Source organism: Malaclemys terrapin, chromosome 1 (genome assembly GCF_027887155.1).
Source record: "Malaclemys terrapin pileata isolate rMalTer1 chromosome 1, rMalTer1.hap1, whole genome shotgun sequence".
Classification (NCBI taxonomy): domain Eukaryota; kingdom Metazoa; phylum Chordata; order Testudines; family Emydidae; genus Malaclemys; species Malaclemys terrapin.
In genome coordinates, this window is record NC_071505.1 from 92,027,036 (window position 1) to 92,041,340 (window position 14,305).

General features: G+C 44.0%; 1 protein-coding gene across 5 annotated transcripts in view; it reads right to left on the reverse strand.

The window, feature by feature from the left end:
- Positions 1-14,305, reverse strand: part of TNRC6B (trinucleotide repeat containing adaptor 6B) — a 211,491-nt gene that overhangs the window by 37,486 nt on the left and 159,700 nt on the right. For all 5 annotated transcript variants that reach the window (XM_054031143.1, XM_054031135.1, XM_054031161.1 and 2 more), the window contains 5 exons: positions 11,003-13,315; positions 9,546-9,704; positions 6,318-6,496; positions 5,251-5,325; positions 3,748-3,793 (listed from right to left, as the gene is read on the reverse strand). In XM_054031143.1, coding sequence (XP_053887118.1) covers positions 3,748-3,793; positions 5,251-5,325; positions 6,318-6,496; positions 9,546-9,704; positions 11,003-13,315 — 2,772 coding nt within the window. The remainder of the gene's footprint in view (positions 1-3,747; positions 3,794-5,250; positions 5,326-6,317; positions 6,497-9,545; positions 9,705-11,002; positions 13,316-14,305) is intronic.

Consider the following 14,305-nt stretch of genomic DNA (forward strand, 5'->3'; position numbering starts at 1 on the left):
GAGCCATTAGGCCTGTATCTCACTAACTCTCTAGCCTAAAGTTATGATTATAATAAACAGCACTTTCACAGATATATGGAACAAAGAGAAGTCTGCCCAGTTTTTGAACAGAGGCCCCATGAAGTTTGTGGGAACAAGAGTATAATCTCATTGCAAAACAGGTCCATGCACCAAAGGGAATACTCTCTAAGGTGGAACAAATGAATCTCTCTCATCACAGTAGCCAGGGTACAACCTATCTACTGCACTGGAGTATCCAGTTTCGTATCCTTTGACTACTGCAGCAAAACAGCTCTCTCAACCAGCCTTAGTCATAACATGGATCAAACCTTTCAGTTTCCGCAGGGTGAGTGAAGACTGTCAATCCAGACATCAGAGGGGAAAAAAGCTGTGATGGCAGCCAAATGCACCCGGACAGAACACACAACTTTTCTAAGTGAAACAGATAAGACCCTCTCAGATCCATTGCCTTTTCAATTGGTCAGATGAGAAATCTCTTCCAATTCTCTGGAGTAAGTTTGTGTGGCCAGTCTCCTGTTTTTCAATATGATCTTTTGAACCTCAACAGAACACTTTACATCAAATATCCCAACTTCCCAGAAGTCCAGGTTGCAATCTGAGAAACTTTTGACCTGTGTGGAGACTCATCTCAACCCTGAGACAGGAAATGCAGCAGTTTGAAAAGCAGGACTTGCAGAAGTCAACAAGAGACCCAGGATGTCAGACAACAACAAAATCGCCAAGCCCTAGTCAGGGCTATTGATAGAAACTTGGGTCCTGACTGCCTTCCAGGAAGACTTGTTGAATCAACAGATTCAGAGAGAACTCAGAGGAACTCCTGACCCAGTTCAAGAAAAAGAAAGGAGTGTGTCAGTGAAGTTGAGTCTTGCTCATCCTTGAAGTAGAGCTTGAGAAAATCAACACTTTCTGGTGAAAAGAGACTGAGCTGGGGTCTGGACTTGAGAAAAATTTGTAGGCCAGACAAATAGCTCTCCACTCCAATACATTATAGTGGAGCTCATTCACTGCAGAGTTGAAGAGATTGGATATCAAGGTGAGTACCCCAGTTAACCATCTGGGACTTCTTCTGATGGGTATGTTCTTCTTTTGCCTTTCACAGTAAAGCATATCTTGAATGTCCTGAGCCACAACAGCTCAGGTGTGGATTCATGCACCATTGTTGGATCCAGGGACCTCAGTGCCACTCATGCTGGGCACAGAACTGCTTTGGTAAATGATTCTTCAGTTGATGATGTCGAGTCCTCAGCATTGGAATCTGCTGACCTGGATGGATCCAGTGACCAGAACTACTTTGGCACATGGTTCTCTAGAGCAGTGGTCTCCAAAGTAGGGTACACGCAAGAGGATCCCTGGGGATGTGCGGCAGGAGGAGTGCTTTTTTTTTTGCTTCATCAGGCGGGAGTCCGAGCGTGGGGTTTTTTTTTTTGGCGCTTCGGTACTTTGGGTGGGAGTCCGAGCGGCGTGTTTTTTTTTTCCTTCAGTGTGGCAGGGAGTGCGTGCTCAAAATTTTTTTACTGATAAGGGTGTGCGATCAAACAAGTTTGGAGACCACTGCTCTAGAGCTATGGGGTGTTGGTTCTCTGGCACTGGACTTGGTTGAGCAGGACGGATGCAAGGAGCTTGGTGCCATTTTTGATAGGCATAGAGCCACTATGGTGAGCTGATCTCCAGTATCAATACTGGACATGTACAATGCCAGTCTTAGTCAATTGACTCTGAAGAGCTTCCTTTGTCAGCAGGGGTATGAGGCGGGCCACCTGCTTTTGTAGGTTCACACGATGCTCATGCTATCTACGTCTCCTCCTCTCCCCCCCCCCCCCCCTTTTAAGAAAAGCTGACTAACATACTGACAATCTAACTGGAAACAAAAACAGACTCCAAAGTGTCAACAAAAAACAACAATAACAAAAACTATGAAGCGAAGTGCTGAGGACACCTGTGCGATCCAAGCTTGCTGTAAGTTAGGTGGTTAGGAGGAACCGAATGGGCCATTCCCTCTTATATACCTTTGGAACCTTTGAGAATGGGAACGAGAGGATGTGAGTCGCTTCAATGGACACTAGTCACCGGAAGATTCCAGAAGCTTGTGGTGCAGGCACTTCAATCCCACAAGTGTGAATACACAGAGGCCACTTGGAGAAGAACAATGCATTTAAGTGCCATATATACTCGTTCGTAAGCCGAATTGTTTTAGTAAAAAAGGAAGCACCAGAGAAGGGGGTCGGCTGATGAACGGGTATAGAGAGGGAGAGTGGGACACAGCTCCTCCCCCCAACAGAGGGAGCAAGGAGAGGCAGCACAGCCAGAAGGGAAGAGGCGGGGCCTGAATCTCTCCGCTTCTGGCCACGCTGCTGTCCCCCCAGCCTCCCAAGCAGCTGCAGGTCCGGGGCTGGCAGGCTGCAGCCATGCCACTTGGCCCTGCCCCCCAGAGCAGGCTGAGGCCGCGCCGCCCAGCCCGCCGGAGCACGCTGCAGCCGTGCCGCACGGCCCAGCCCGCTGGAACATGCTGTGGCCGCGCAGCCTGGTCTGGCCTGCCGGAGCAGGCTGCGGCCACACTGTCCAGCCTGCTGGAGCAGCTCCAGCCAGGTCAGAGACATCCTCCCCAGATAAGGTGGGAAGGGATGGGATAGGGAGAGTGTGGGGGTCCCAGGCTAGAGGTGGGGTCATGTGGGGGGGTGGTCACAGGGGTTACTCCCCTGACTCCCAGCTTCTCCCCCCGAAAAAATTTCCCCACCAGTTGCTGTTCCGGCCCACCAGGGTAAGCAGCTGGCGCACCGGGACACTTTGTTTACTTAGGTTTACCTCTGTGCCTGAGGACACTAGAGGTAAACAAACCATCTCGGCTCATCAGCAGCTTATCCTGATAGCCCGGGAACCAAAGTTTGCTGACCCTGAATTATAGGGTCGGTTTATGAATGGGTTATAAATTTTTTCCATTTTTACTTATCCATCTGGGGGAGGGGGGGGTTGGCTTATAAACGAACCGGCTTATGATCGAGTACATATAGTAAATATTCAACTTGGAAATTAGGAAAGCATTTCTGATGACAAAGTCAATCATCTAGTCTAGTGAAATAGTCTGCTTGACAAGGAAGTTATGGCAAATTAGGACGCAATCAACTGAGATTAGATAAAATTGATACAGAAACTTAGACCAGATAATCCAAGAGATCACTTCTGACTATCATTTATGATGACACCCCTCACACAGTATGACCCATTTAAGATCCCTGATGTTTGTGCTCAGGCCATCATGGGTGATAAATCTATTCCTACTCAGCAGCAGCTCAACTGCCTGAGGCAAGCAGTTAAAAGAAGTACAATAAAGAGACTTTTTCCCCGCATATCAGTCCTAAGGAGCTGGTAATTGGGATGTCCTAATGCCAACAGCTAGTAGACTTCCCTTTTCCACCTAGTAATGTCATGTGATAAGGGATGTTCCACCTTCTTGAAGCAACAAAAGTGAGTACTACATCAATTTTTTTTTTAAAGCACCCCTCCATTGTATGCAGATATTTCTCTCTTTTCCCCCAGCCCAGTGTTTCTCAGCAGCAGCTGCATTATCTGTATAAATCCTGCAGCCAACAGGCTGGATGCTGCTGCTCTATCCTGCTATTAAAGAACGGAGCTCAAAAATAATGAAAAGTGCCCGTTCCTAAAGATAAGCACATCACACGCATAACATCAGCCATCATGCCAAATGCATTTTAATGAAGTTATACGCACCTACAGACATGTCCATCTTACTGCCTTGAGTGTCCTCAGTTTGACTCTGAAAGAAGAGCAAAAAAAGATACTGGTCTGACTCCTGAGCAAAGTTCGAGAACACTGCAGAAAACAGCCTTTGTTAAAGATGTGTATTGGAAATGTGGACGGGTGTGCCAGTGTGAATGAAAGTAATGTCCTAAACTATATCAAAGAAAAACAATCCTGATGTAACCTTGAACACACCTCATCCCAGCTGTATTTGGAGTTAAATTTCCTAAAATGCCACTAGGCACATGAACTCATCATGCCACAGACAGAGAGAGATGTCCGAACAGCTGCTCTGAGAAATGAACCTCTGTCCTCATGTCAAGGGATCAAATTATAAGAGTAGCAGCCAGAATGATAGCTCTTCTCGTGACTTGTCAAGTCATCAAATCTTAAAATGTGCTGCCAAATTATTCTTCTCTTGGCAGTCTGGGACAGGGTGTTCCCATAACTTTGAGAGGCAGCATGATCTAGTGGACTGAATTTGAGACTGGGTGCCAAGAGCTCCTAGACTCTAATCCCAGCTCTGTCAACGACATTCTGCTTGGCCTCAGACATGTCACAGCACCTTTGCACCACAATTTCCCCAATTCTATAATGAGGATAAATAGCTACTTCACAGGATACATTAGTTAATGGTGTACAGTGTTTTGAAAAATGCAAAGCTCTCCATTAAGTGGCGTGTCTGGGATTCTTGCACATTTTCATAGGTGAACCATATTTTCACTGAAAAGAAGGCATTGCAGATCTCTGCACCTTCCCATTGACAGTGATGTAGCACTAAACCCAGGGTTGTGAGTTCAATCCTTGAGGGGGCCATTTGGAGATCTGGGGCAAAAATCTTTCTGGGGATTGGTCCTGCTTTGAGCAGGGGGTTGGACTAGATGACCTCCTGAGGTCCCTTCCAACCCTGATATTCTATGATTCTATGATTTGTCTTACAGCTCCACCTAGAGGCCCCGTTACTGGGACTATATCTATGCTAGGTGCTGTACTACACATAAAAGTCCCTGTTCCAAAGAGCTTACAATTTAAGTAGAGAAGACGAAGAGTGGGATAAAGAAAATATCCCCTTTTTACAACAGGGAACTGAGGTACAGTGATATTGTCTTGCCCAAATTCACACAAGTCTGTGGCAGAGCCAGGAATTAATGGCCACATGTCCAGAGTTCTAGTCCAGCACCTTAAGTACAAGACCATCCATTGTTTGCAAATGAATTGCAACCCCACAACAGTGGCAGCCATGAAATCCACTCTGATTTTAAAAGTATTTTAGTTTCCAGAAAGAAACATTCTGACTAGTAAGTGGAGTTTGAAATAGCCACCAACTATCAGTATTGGAATAAGAGAATGGGAACGATAAATGCAATTAGTTAATAAACACTTGCTGGTGAATATCTGAAATTAGAATTTTGCTTACTACACGAATGTTAGTGCTTCTCAATTAGATTATGACATTTTTAAAAAGCCACTTACTAGCAATCCCATGTTTGAAAACTGTTTGGATAAAGGGTTCATCCATGAATCACTATTTCCTCCTTTTAATGAACACTAAAAAACAAGAGCAGACATGTAATTAAACAGTTTCCTTAGCTTTCCTCCATTTTCACACTTCCTTTTATGTAGAGGTCTCTGCTGTGCTTTGCTTCCTTTCAGCAACTTCCTCTCAGTCAGCACTGTGCTGAATTCAATTGGCTTTCGATTTGTTCCTGTTGTGATTTGTGAATGACCAAAAACAAAACTGAAACAGAAATCGGCAGTATAATGCTTAAAAAAAAAAGGCTGAAAAGGAAAGTTTAAAGACAATTGCTTTTGTGGTTAGGATAAAAAATGAAGGAATAAAAAGATTGATTGAAATGAAAGGGAAATCAATTTGTCCAAAGCAGGAACTGACAAACCCATACAACACCACAGTACAACTGTTTTGTTTGGCACCTTATCTTAGCCCAGGAGCTGCCAAAGCACAGCCCCGGCTATAGGTATTCTTCTTAATCTTAACACAGTCCTCCACATGACAACAGAAAGTCTCACGTGCTCTATCCACTGAAGAGCAGTTAATACACAGTTTTGCAGCCAAGTGCAGAGTCATTTACTTCTGTTTGATGCCGCAAGTTAATAAGAACAAAGGCGGGAGCCCAAAATCAAGCAGAAATAACAATGTGTTACTACCAGAAGTGAGAATGGGATCAGAACTTCAACAGGCTGTGTAAGGAGAGGCAGCAGCAGTCTAATGCAGAGTGATGCGTCACCCAAAGAGAGTGATAACCCTTGGACACTTGTTGCTCAGTCTCATTCTGTAATGGCTCTGCAGCCCACATGCCAAAAGATTTCTGGCAATCTCTGTTGGAGTTACAAGTCATAATATCTATATTTCATAAAAACAAGAGTGTCATTTCACCCACCACTGCAATGCAGCCACCTCTACAGATGAATTCTCCAATACAATAGTTCTTGTTTATAAACGGGAAGTGCATAACACATTACTTACATCTGCTTTCAGAGTATATGGCAGTTACAAATCATTCAAGCATGAGGTTTCTTACCTTAATTTGTGGTTTCTTTCCTCCTTGCCCCCAGCTTGTTGAGTTGTGGGAGGAACTGCTTCCTTGAGAGCCTGCTGTGTTCCAGACTCCTCCTTCCTCCTCCTCTTCCCAGCTTGAATGACGTGTTCCTGCTACTGGCCCATCATTCTCCGCCCAGCCATCTTGCATAGATTTGGAACCTTCAAGAGGGGGGGGGGGGAGGGAGGGAATTCAAGTGAGCCAATACAACTCCTAACAGACAGATTTTATGACATTCTATGGCAAGATCAGTAGGATGCTTAGTACACAACTGCTGTTATCAATCTAAAAAAAACCCAAACTTTTCTTCATTTTATTCTAATGCAGAAAATTGCACAAAGTACAACACCTAAAAGATTTATTAGTGCTGAGCAGTGTGCTATATTTTTCAAGTGTTCTGTATTTTAAAATCACTTTAACTTCAAACATGTCAAATGCCTTTGACTTTACATTTACAGAGGAAACTTCCCTTCTCGCAGTAAAGAAACTGACCTCCTAAAAGGAGCTCATAATTTCCAATGTAGAGGAAAGGATTTCAGTGGCTCTCTTAAATTAATACAATTGAGGAATTTAGTCCATCTGGTTAACCTATATCAAAATCTGTTTTTCAGTGCAAATTTTTTTCCTTCAAAATCCTCACTCTATTAGAAAAAAACACCAATAATACTTCACCACATTTCTCTATCACACTGCTACTATGTTGACCTTTAAGTATGGTTGACAATAAAACTCTGCTCTGAAAAACTCAGATTTAATTCTCAGACACTGGTCAGAAATCTGAGATGTGGAAAACCTGCCACAGAAATACAACATGCATCTTCACATTGTATTTTTACTAGGATCTGATATAAAACTACGGAACTTTGGGAGGTGGTGCCTGAGGCGCGGCTTATCCCACCACACTTGTGGATGCCGCCGGCCTTCTAGGGTCCTGGTGGGGTGATCGGCCCCTCACCAGACTCTTCTTTTTCGCGGGCACCAGAGACAGTATCGGTGCCGCATGGAGGCTGATTTCCTATATCCCGATTCTCTCCGGTGCCGGGACTTAGAGTTCTTAGATTGGGCCTCCTCTCTAGCTAATGGTGCTGGAGCGCTGCACACCGAGGATGAGACGCTGGGTGCCAGGCGCCCAGCCAACAAGCTCGGGGTCCAAGTGTGACTGTAAGGCTGCCGCCATCAGGAGCACTCTAAGTCTTTGCTCTCTTTCCTTGCGAGTCCTGGGATGGAACCCCTTGCAGATGCGGCACCGGTCTCTTTGGTGGCTCTCGCCAAGATACCTCAAGCAGGAAGACTGCGGGTCACTCTTCGGCATAAACTTCCCGCAGTCCACACAGAGTTTAAACCCTGGGGTCCCGGGCATGCCCTAGGAAGGAGCAAGAGTTACGTTGGGGGGGGGGGGGAACCCCCCAACTACTACTAACTTACAACTAATGCTAACTCAAACTATGAGGAAAAAAAAGAGAACTATATACACAAACAGAGACACTGCTAGGCTTGCTGCGAGAGCGAGCAAAGTTCCACCTAGCCACCACCGGCGGTAAGAAGGAACTGAGGGTGTGGAGGGTCGGCGAGCCCCTATATAGGGTTGCACCACTCCAGGGGGCGCCCGGGCCGACCCTATGGATGCTGCTAAGGGCAAATCTTCCGGCTGGCGTGCACGTGGCACGCACACACCTGCTTGGAATGGACACGAACCACCACTCGAAGAAGAACAATGCGTTAACCCTTGAGGGCTCAGCCGAGTGCTAGTTCATCATTTAGCAGCAAGGCATTCCCTGGGAAATATCCCACCCTCTTCCTCCACCACCTCAATCAAGCTTCACAATCATCATTGTTGTGTACAGTATCGTTTGTTTAAAACATATAGTGTGTGTGTGTGCGCGTGTGTGTATGTGTACCTCTGTAAGTATATATGTACATATATAAAATATAGTCTTTTGTCTGGCAAAAAAAATTTCCCTGGAACCTACCTCTCCTCCCCCCTCCCACCATTTACATTAATTCTTATGGGGAAATCGGATTGGCTTAACATCATTTTGCTTAAAGTAGCATTTTCCAGGAAAATAACTACAACGTTAAGCAAGGAGTTACTGTATATACAGCTTGTTATACAAGCATGAAAAAAGTGTGTGTACAGACATACCCCTTATTCGCCCATCAAATAAGAGTTACTCGCTTTGAGAAGAATTTTGCAATGCAGTATTCACTTTTTTGCTTTTAACACCCCCCCCACCCCCCACCCACCCACACACTTACTTTTCCCCCTTAAAAATACACTACCTGTGCTGGCAGAAAGGATTTCCACAAAATCCTATATATGTGCAATCGTATAACAGACATTCTAATTCCAAAATTACCAAAATCATGTTTTTCAGAAGTTCAGCAGTACCTCATTCACTGGTGAATAATGGACATATTTCTAAGTAAACAGCTGAAAAGTCTAGTCATTTGGATTGAGCACAAAAAAGCTTTGAACAATTATTTTAGAAGATGAAAAAACTTTTTTCATGCTTGTATAACAAAGTCTGTACCTATTTTGCTCTAGTTTTCAATAAATAAATAAATAAATAAATAAATCTTTGGGTTAAGACCAGGCATGTGAAGACTTAGCCCCAAAAATAATTCCCAGAAAGTTACAAGCACGTGAAAACAGGGAATTAAAATAAAGTAGCCTTCTCAGCCTTAAAATATAGCTTTCATTAGCCATAAAACCAGAATGACAAAAGACTTGCTACTGCAGTGTACAGACTTCTGCCTATATAGCCATGATCTACAATATAGAGTTTTTGGCTAAGAATAAACTGCAAGTTCATAATTCTGATATTACAGGAGAAGAGGATTTATCTTGGAAACTAGTTCCCTACTATGAAGTATTTGGGTGTGTGGCATGGGGAGGAGGGTCCTGTTGAGAAAGAAAAAGCAACTAATTCACCTTGTTGAGAAGCCCAAATGTCATATCAATAATAAGATCAAAGCTGTTCATATACCTATACTGTAAACTAAGATTCTGTCTTGCTTTTGGTAGTTTTTAGTCATTTGTAACCACTTTTACTCAAACACCACCATCAGCACCTTAGAAACCATTTAGTGTCCCTTCTGGTCCTCACCTGAAGGGGATGCACTACATATGCAGGTGAACCACATACAGAAGTCAGATACTAAAATCTATAGCATCATTATAAAAATGGCTGATAACTGGCCTATACTCACTAGGTTTCATGGTATTCGGGGCGTTGGAGGGTGCATTCCCCCAGCCTGTTGTCGATGCTCCTGTATCATCTACTTCACCCCACCCGGGACTGGTTTCATTTGGCTCACCCCAGGCAGATGTACCATTATCTGGAGCAGGTGGTGTGCTTTTGCTCCAGACTGCACAAAGAAGAGAGTTTTCATTATGGACAGTTTACAAACTGTTCACTGACATTCAGCACAGCATCACCAAAAAACCTACCGCTTCCTCTTTTCTGGTGTACCTCATGCTATTAGAGAGCGTAAATTGGGATTACTCAGTTGCAAACACTACACCCAGGGCATGGACCTGACTTCCTTTTCATTCCTAGAACTGAGAGAGGACCTTCATTTTAGAAATGCTATGAAAAACAGTATTACTATGGTTTCAAGTTAGATATGAAGCCTATCCCTGATGCTAACTTACTCAGATAACTTTTCCCATGATCAGTTATTAGTACCAGGCTGTATGGAAGTTTAATATATTGAAGAACAAGGATACATTTAAGTGTACATCAAAAAATAAATAATATCCTTTAAAGTATGACATGGTCAGAAAAGTGACTATGTAAAAATGGCACCTTATCATTCTACTCCTGTGTATTCTAACTCTTAGCTGCTTACTTTAAAAGCAAAAAAAAAAAATTACTATTTTTTATTCTTGATGACACAGGACAGCTATGGGAGAGTAGAAGAGGTTATAATCTGGCTCATATATGATCTCAATTATTAACTAAATTCTAAATGCAGAGCACAATCGTGTTTTAAGTTGAAGATGTGCAATTTCTCGGAAGACAATGGGGTTTTACAGAGATAAAGAGGGCAGAATTTGGCCTGGAAAATCTTTTACTGGTAATGATACAGAAACTAATAAGAACATATCTTGCCTTTCAGAGCTTAGGTGGAGTCTGCAGGCTAGGCACCTAAAGGAAACATCCTTTTACTTGTAAAACCGAACAATGTTCAGATGGAAGTCATTAAAGGACAATAATGGTGACAATCAGTGGTTCCATTTTTACAGTCACTTTTCTGAACAGAACTGTTGGTAAGTTATCAACACATGCAAAAGCCAAATACTCAAATGAGAGTTTAATTTTGCTAATGGGGTAAAAGTAGCTATAGATTTGGAGGTTACACACTCAACATTTGTTTAGACCAATGGTTTTCAAACTTTTGTATTGGTGACCCCTTTCACACAGCAAGCCTCTGAGTGTGTGTCCCCCCCCACCCCCCAATAAATTAAAAACACATTTTTACATTTAACACTATTATAATGCTGGACATGAAGTGGGGTTTGGGGGATGGAGGCTGACAGCTCTCAAACCCCTACATAATAATCTCATGATCCCCCTGAGGGGTCACAACCTCCAGTTTGAGAACCCTTGGTTTAGACATTTAGTTTCATATACTCTACTGAAGAGAAGGAAGCAAAATGGTACCTGATGCTGTTGATTTGCTAGTCATTGGAGTAGGCAGGCTTTGTTCTCGTGGAGCCTGTCCCCCTTGCGAGTTCTTGTCCCACAGGTTCACATTCTTGTAGTTATAACTGCTAGGGTCTCCCCATGCTGAAGTGCCATCATCAATATCCATTTTCCGACTGATCGATTGTGGAGAAGGTTCTTCCCAGCCACTGGGTTCCTCATCCTTGGGGGCAGCTGGCTGTGGCCCACTGTTCCAGTTTGGATTTGGTGGTCGCCCATTACCTGGAGGTGGTGGACCCCAGGAGCCAGAAGCCTCCTGCTGCTGCTGGTGCTGCTTATTCCAGGAATTGGGCTGTCGACCAGTCTCATTCCATGCTGGCGTTCTTTTACAATCATCCCATCCGCCCTTTGAAGCGGTATTTGCATTTGCCCCATTACCCCAAGTCCCAATCTCATTTTGCCCACCTTCACCCCAACCCGACACTGGTTTGTTTCCTGCACCTTCCCAATTACTGTTTTTTGTTTGGTCAACTTCCTCTCCCCAACTGTTCTTTCCTGAAGACCATCCTTGATTAGGTTGCCGTCCACCCCACCCTTGATCTTTGTTGGAATTGTCATTCCAAGAGGAAGAGGTCTTTTCTTCTGGTCTTACTCCTCCCCAGCTAGAAGAATTGTTGTTCTTATAGTCATTCCATCCTCCTGTGTTTTTGGGGTCCTTCCACTCTGTGGGGGTTGAGAGCTCACCCCATCCAGACTTGTTTTGATTGCTTTGGCTGGGTGCATCGCCCCAGCCCCCTGAGTTCTTTGTCTGTGTGGCAGAGCTCTCCCACCCCTCAGTTCCTTTATCAGATTTCCCCTCAGGTCTTGGCATCTCCTCAATATCCCAAACTGTATCTTGCTTAATTTGAGTTTGGCCCCAGCCATTGTTTGAAAGCACACGGGGGTCCAAATCAGTCCTGCTCAGCAAAGTCTGCAAGACTGCCTGGCAATCAGGATGCGTAGGCCTGTATGACCGGCGTCCAGAATTGTGACTGTCACTACTTCCTGCTTTGTGGTTGCTTCCAGTGCTTTGACCTCCAACCTCACTTCCTGTAGAGCTGGAAGATCTTCCCCAACAGGGAGCCTGGGAATTGCCTTGGTTTTCAGGAAGGGGGTGGCCCTTTTGATTGTCCCATGCTCCAGTGCTAGAATTTGGTTGGTTTGGACCACTCCATTCTCCAATCTTCAGTTCATCAGACCCAGACGGCTGTTTCCATTCTCCCTGAGAGACCCCAGATGTCAATTTGTTCCCTTCACCCCATTTATTTTCATTTGAGTGCTGAGGGCCAAAGTTCCAAGACCCACCACCCATAGACCTGTTGTTGTTATCCCAAGAATCATTTCTTGACCCATTAGGTTTTTGAACAGAAGCTCCTTTCCAGGAGTCCTCTCTATCCTTTCCATTGTTCCCATGGTTTCCAGAATTGCTTTGTCCAGCGGCTGTGTCAGTTCCAGAAGGCCCCCTAGATGTACCCCAAGATCCAACACTCCCAGTCTTTCTTTCTCCAGTGCTTTGTGAAGGGGTGTCAGTGCTTCTGGAGGGGTTCCCCAAGCCCATTTCAAAGGGCATTCCCTTATTCTCCATAGGGTTTGGCGAACTTAAGTTCAAGGAGTTAGTGTTTCCATTTTTTGGTCCATCAGTGTTATGTATTTGAGCCTGTTCTCTGCCAGAGACAACAAAGTTAACACCCGCGTTTTCCATCTTTGACTGCTGTTCCCTAGAGGTCTGACCTACTGTGCTAATCTGTGCATTGGCGTTACCATTATCAGACTCTAAAATCCCTTTCCTAGAATTGCCCTCTTGAACCAGTGCTGGCCAGGCAGATGGGTTGCTTTTTGGGTTAAAGTTGCTGAAGCCAGAACCAGGGCCTATTCTGTCCTGCCCACTCAAATTCCTCCAATTTCCTAGTCCATTGTTACTCTCTGCAGCAGGGTTGGAAGATTGAACAGATTTAGCTTTGGGGTCAGATTTCCAGGCCCCAAGATTACATTCGTTCCCAGCACTTCCAGACTGACACTGGCTTCCTTTTCCTTTGTTACTAGTGGTGCTTCCTGGCACAGTGCTCTTCTCTGAGCCAGGGTTCGAGGCACTGTTGTTATCGGTGGTGTTTTCGGAAGAAGACTCAGCGTCTTTGCTAGCAATACAAGGCCACTCTTCCATGTCAGACCCGTCTACAATCACCTTGTCCCAGACGTGAGTTGGGTTGGCGTTGGTGCCGTTGTTGGAGGCGGCTCCAGAACCCCAAGTGGAATTTGCATAATTTGAAGCAGCAGCACCTCCAATTGTTGAATCTAAAAAGATGAAGGTCATTACTACTGGTTACTAATTAGAAGTAGTTTAAAAATTGCATTTCCAGACAACACCAATCATTGTTTTCATTTATAAACTTTGTTTTTCAAAGACTTACAAACTCAGCCGATTATAGCAGAATATTACACTGGAAAATGGTATATGAGCTATTCTTATTAAAACATTCAATGTTCCAGAAAAAAAAAAAATCCTCACACTCAATTCAATTTTGTAGGCACTTAAACCCTCACTGAGGACTGGTTTCTTTTGCCAACAGCCCTGTTGTTCAACTTCAAGCAGTAATTTTTTTAATAATACAAAGGCCACTGCTGATGCAAATTCAGATTTATTTATTTTTAAGGCTAGCTCTAAAATTATGGTGTACTGGACAAAATTCAGCACTGACAAAATAATATTGCAAATACGAGTGCATGTTGTAAAGTAATGCAACTTATTCTGGCTTAAAGGCAACAGAGGGTCCTGTGGCACCTTTAAGACTAACAGAAGTATTGGGAGCATAAGCTTTCGTGGGTAAGAACCTCACTTCTTCAGATGCAAGTAGCAACTTCTTCTTGCATCTGAAGAAGTGAGGTTCTTACCCACGAAAGCTTATGCTCCCAATACTTCTGTTAGTCTTAAAGGTGCCACAGGACCCTCTGTTGCTTTTTACAGATTCAGACTAACACGGCTACCCCTCTGATACTTATACTGGCTTGGCATTCGGTGGCTTTGCCAACCAAGTAAAACTTACACACAGAAGGGAAGAAAGGGAAGTGTTTCAGAAAAAGCACCTAACAGAAGGATATAATATTTAACAAGTCCTCCCTCCATTCCCTCACTTTATCAAACAGTTTAAGTTGATTTTCTTGCTGCATACTCCTTTCTTCCCCTCAGTGTGCATATTACACTAATTTTGCAAAGACACTGAATGCCAAACCAGTGCAAAGATATACTACATTGACACACACACTTGCATTGAATATAGCCCAGAG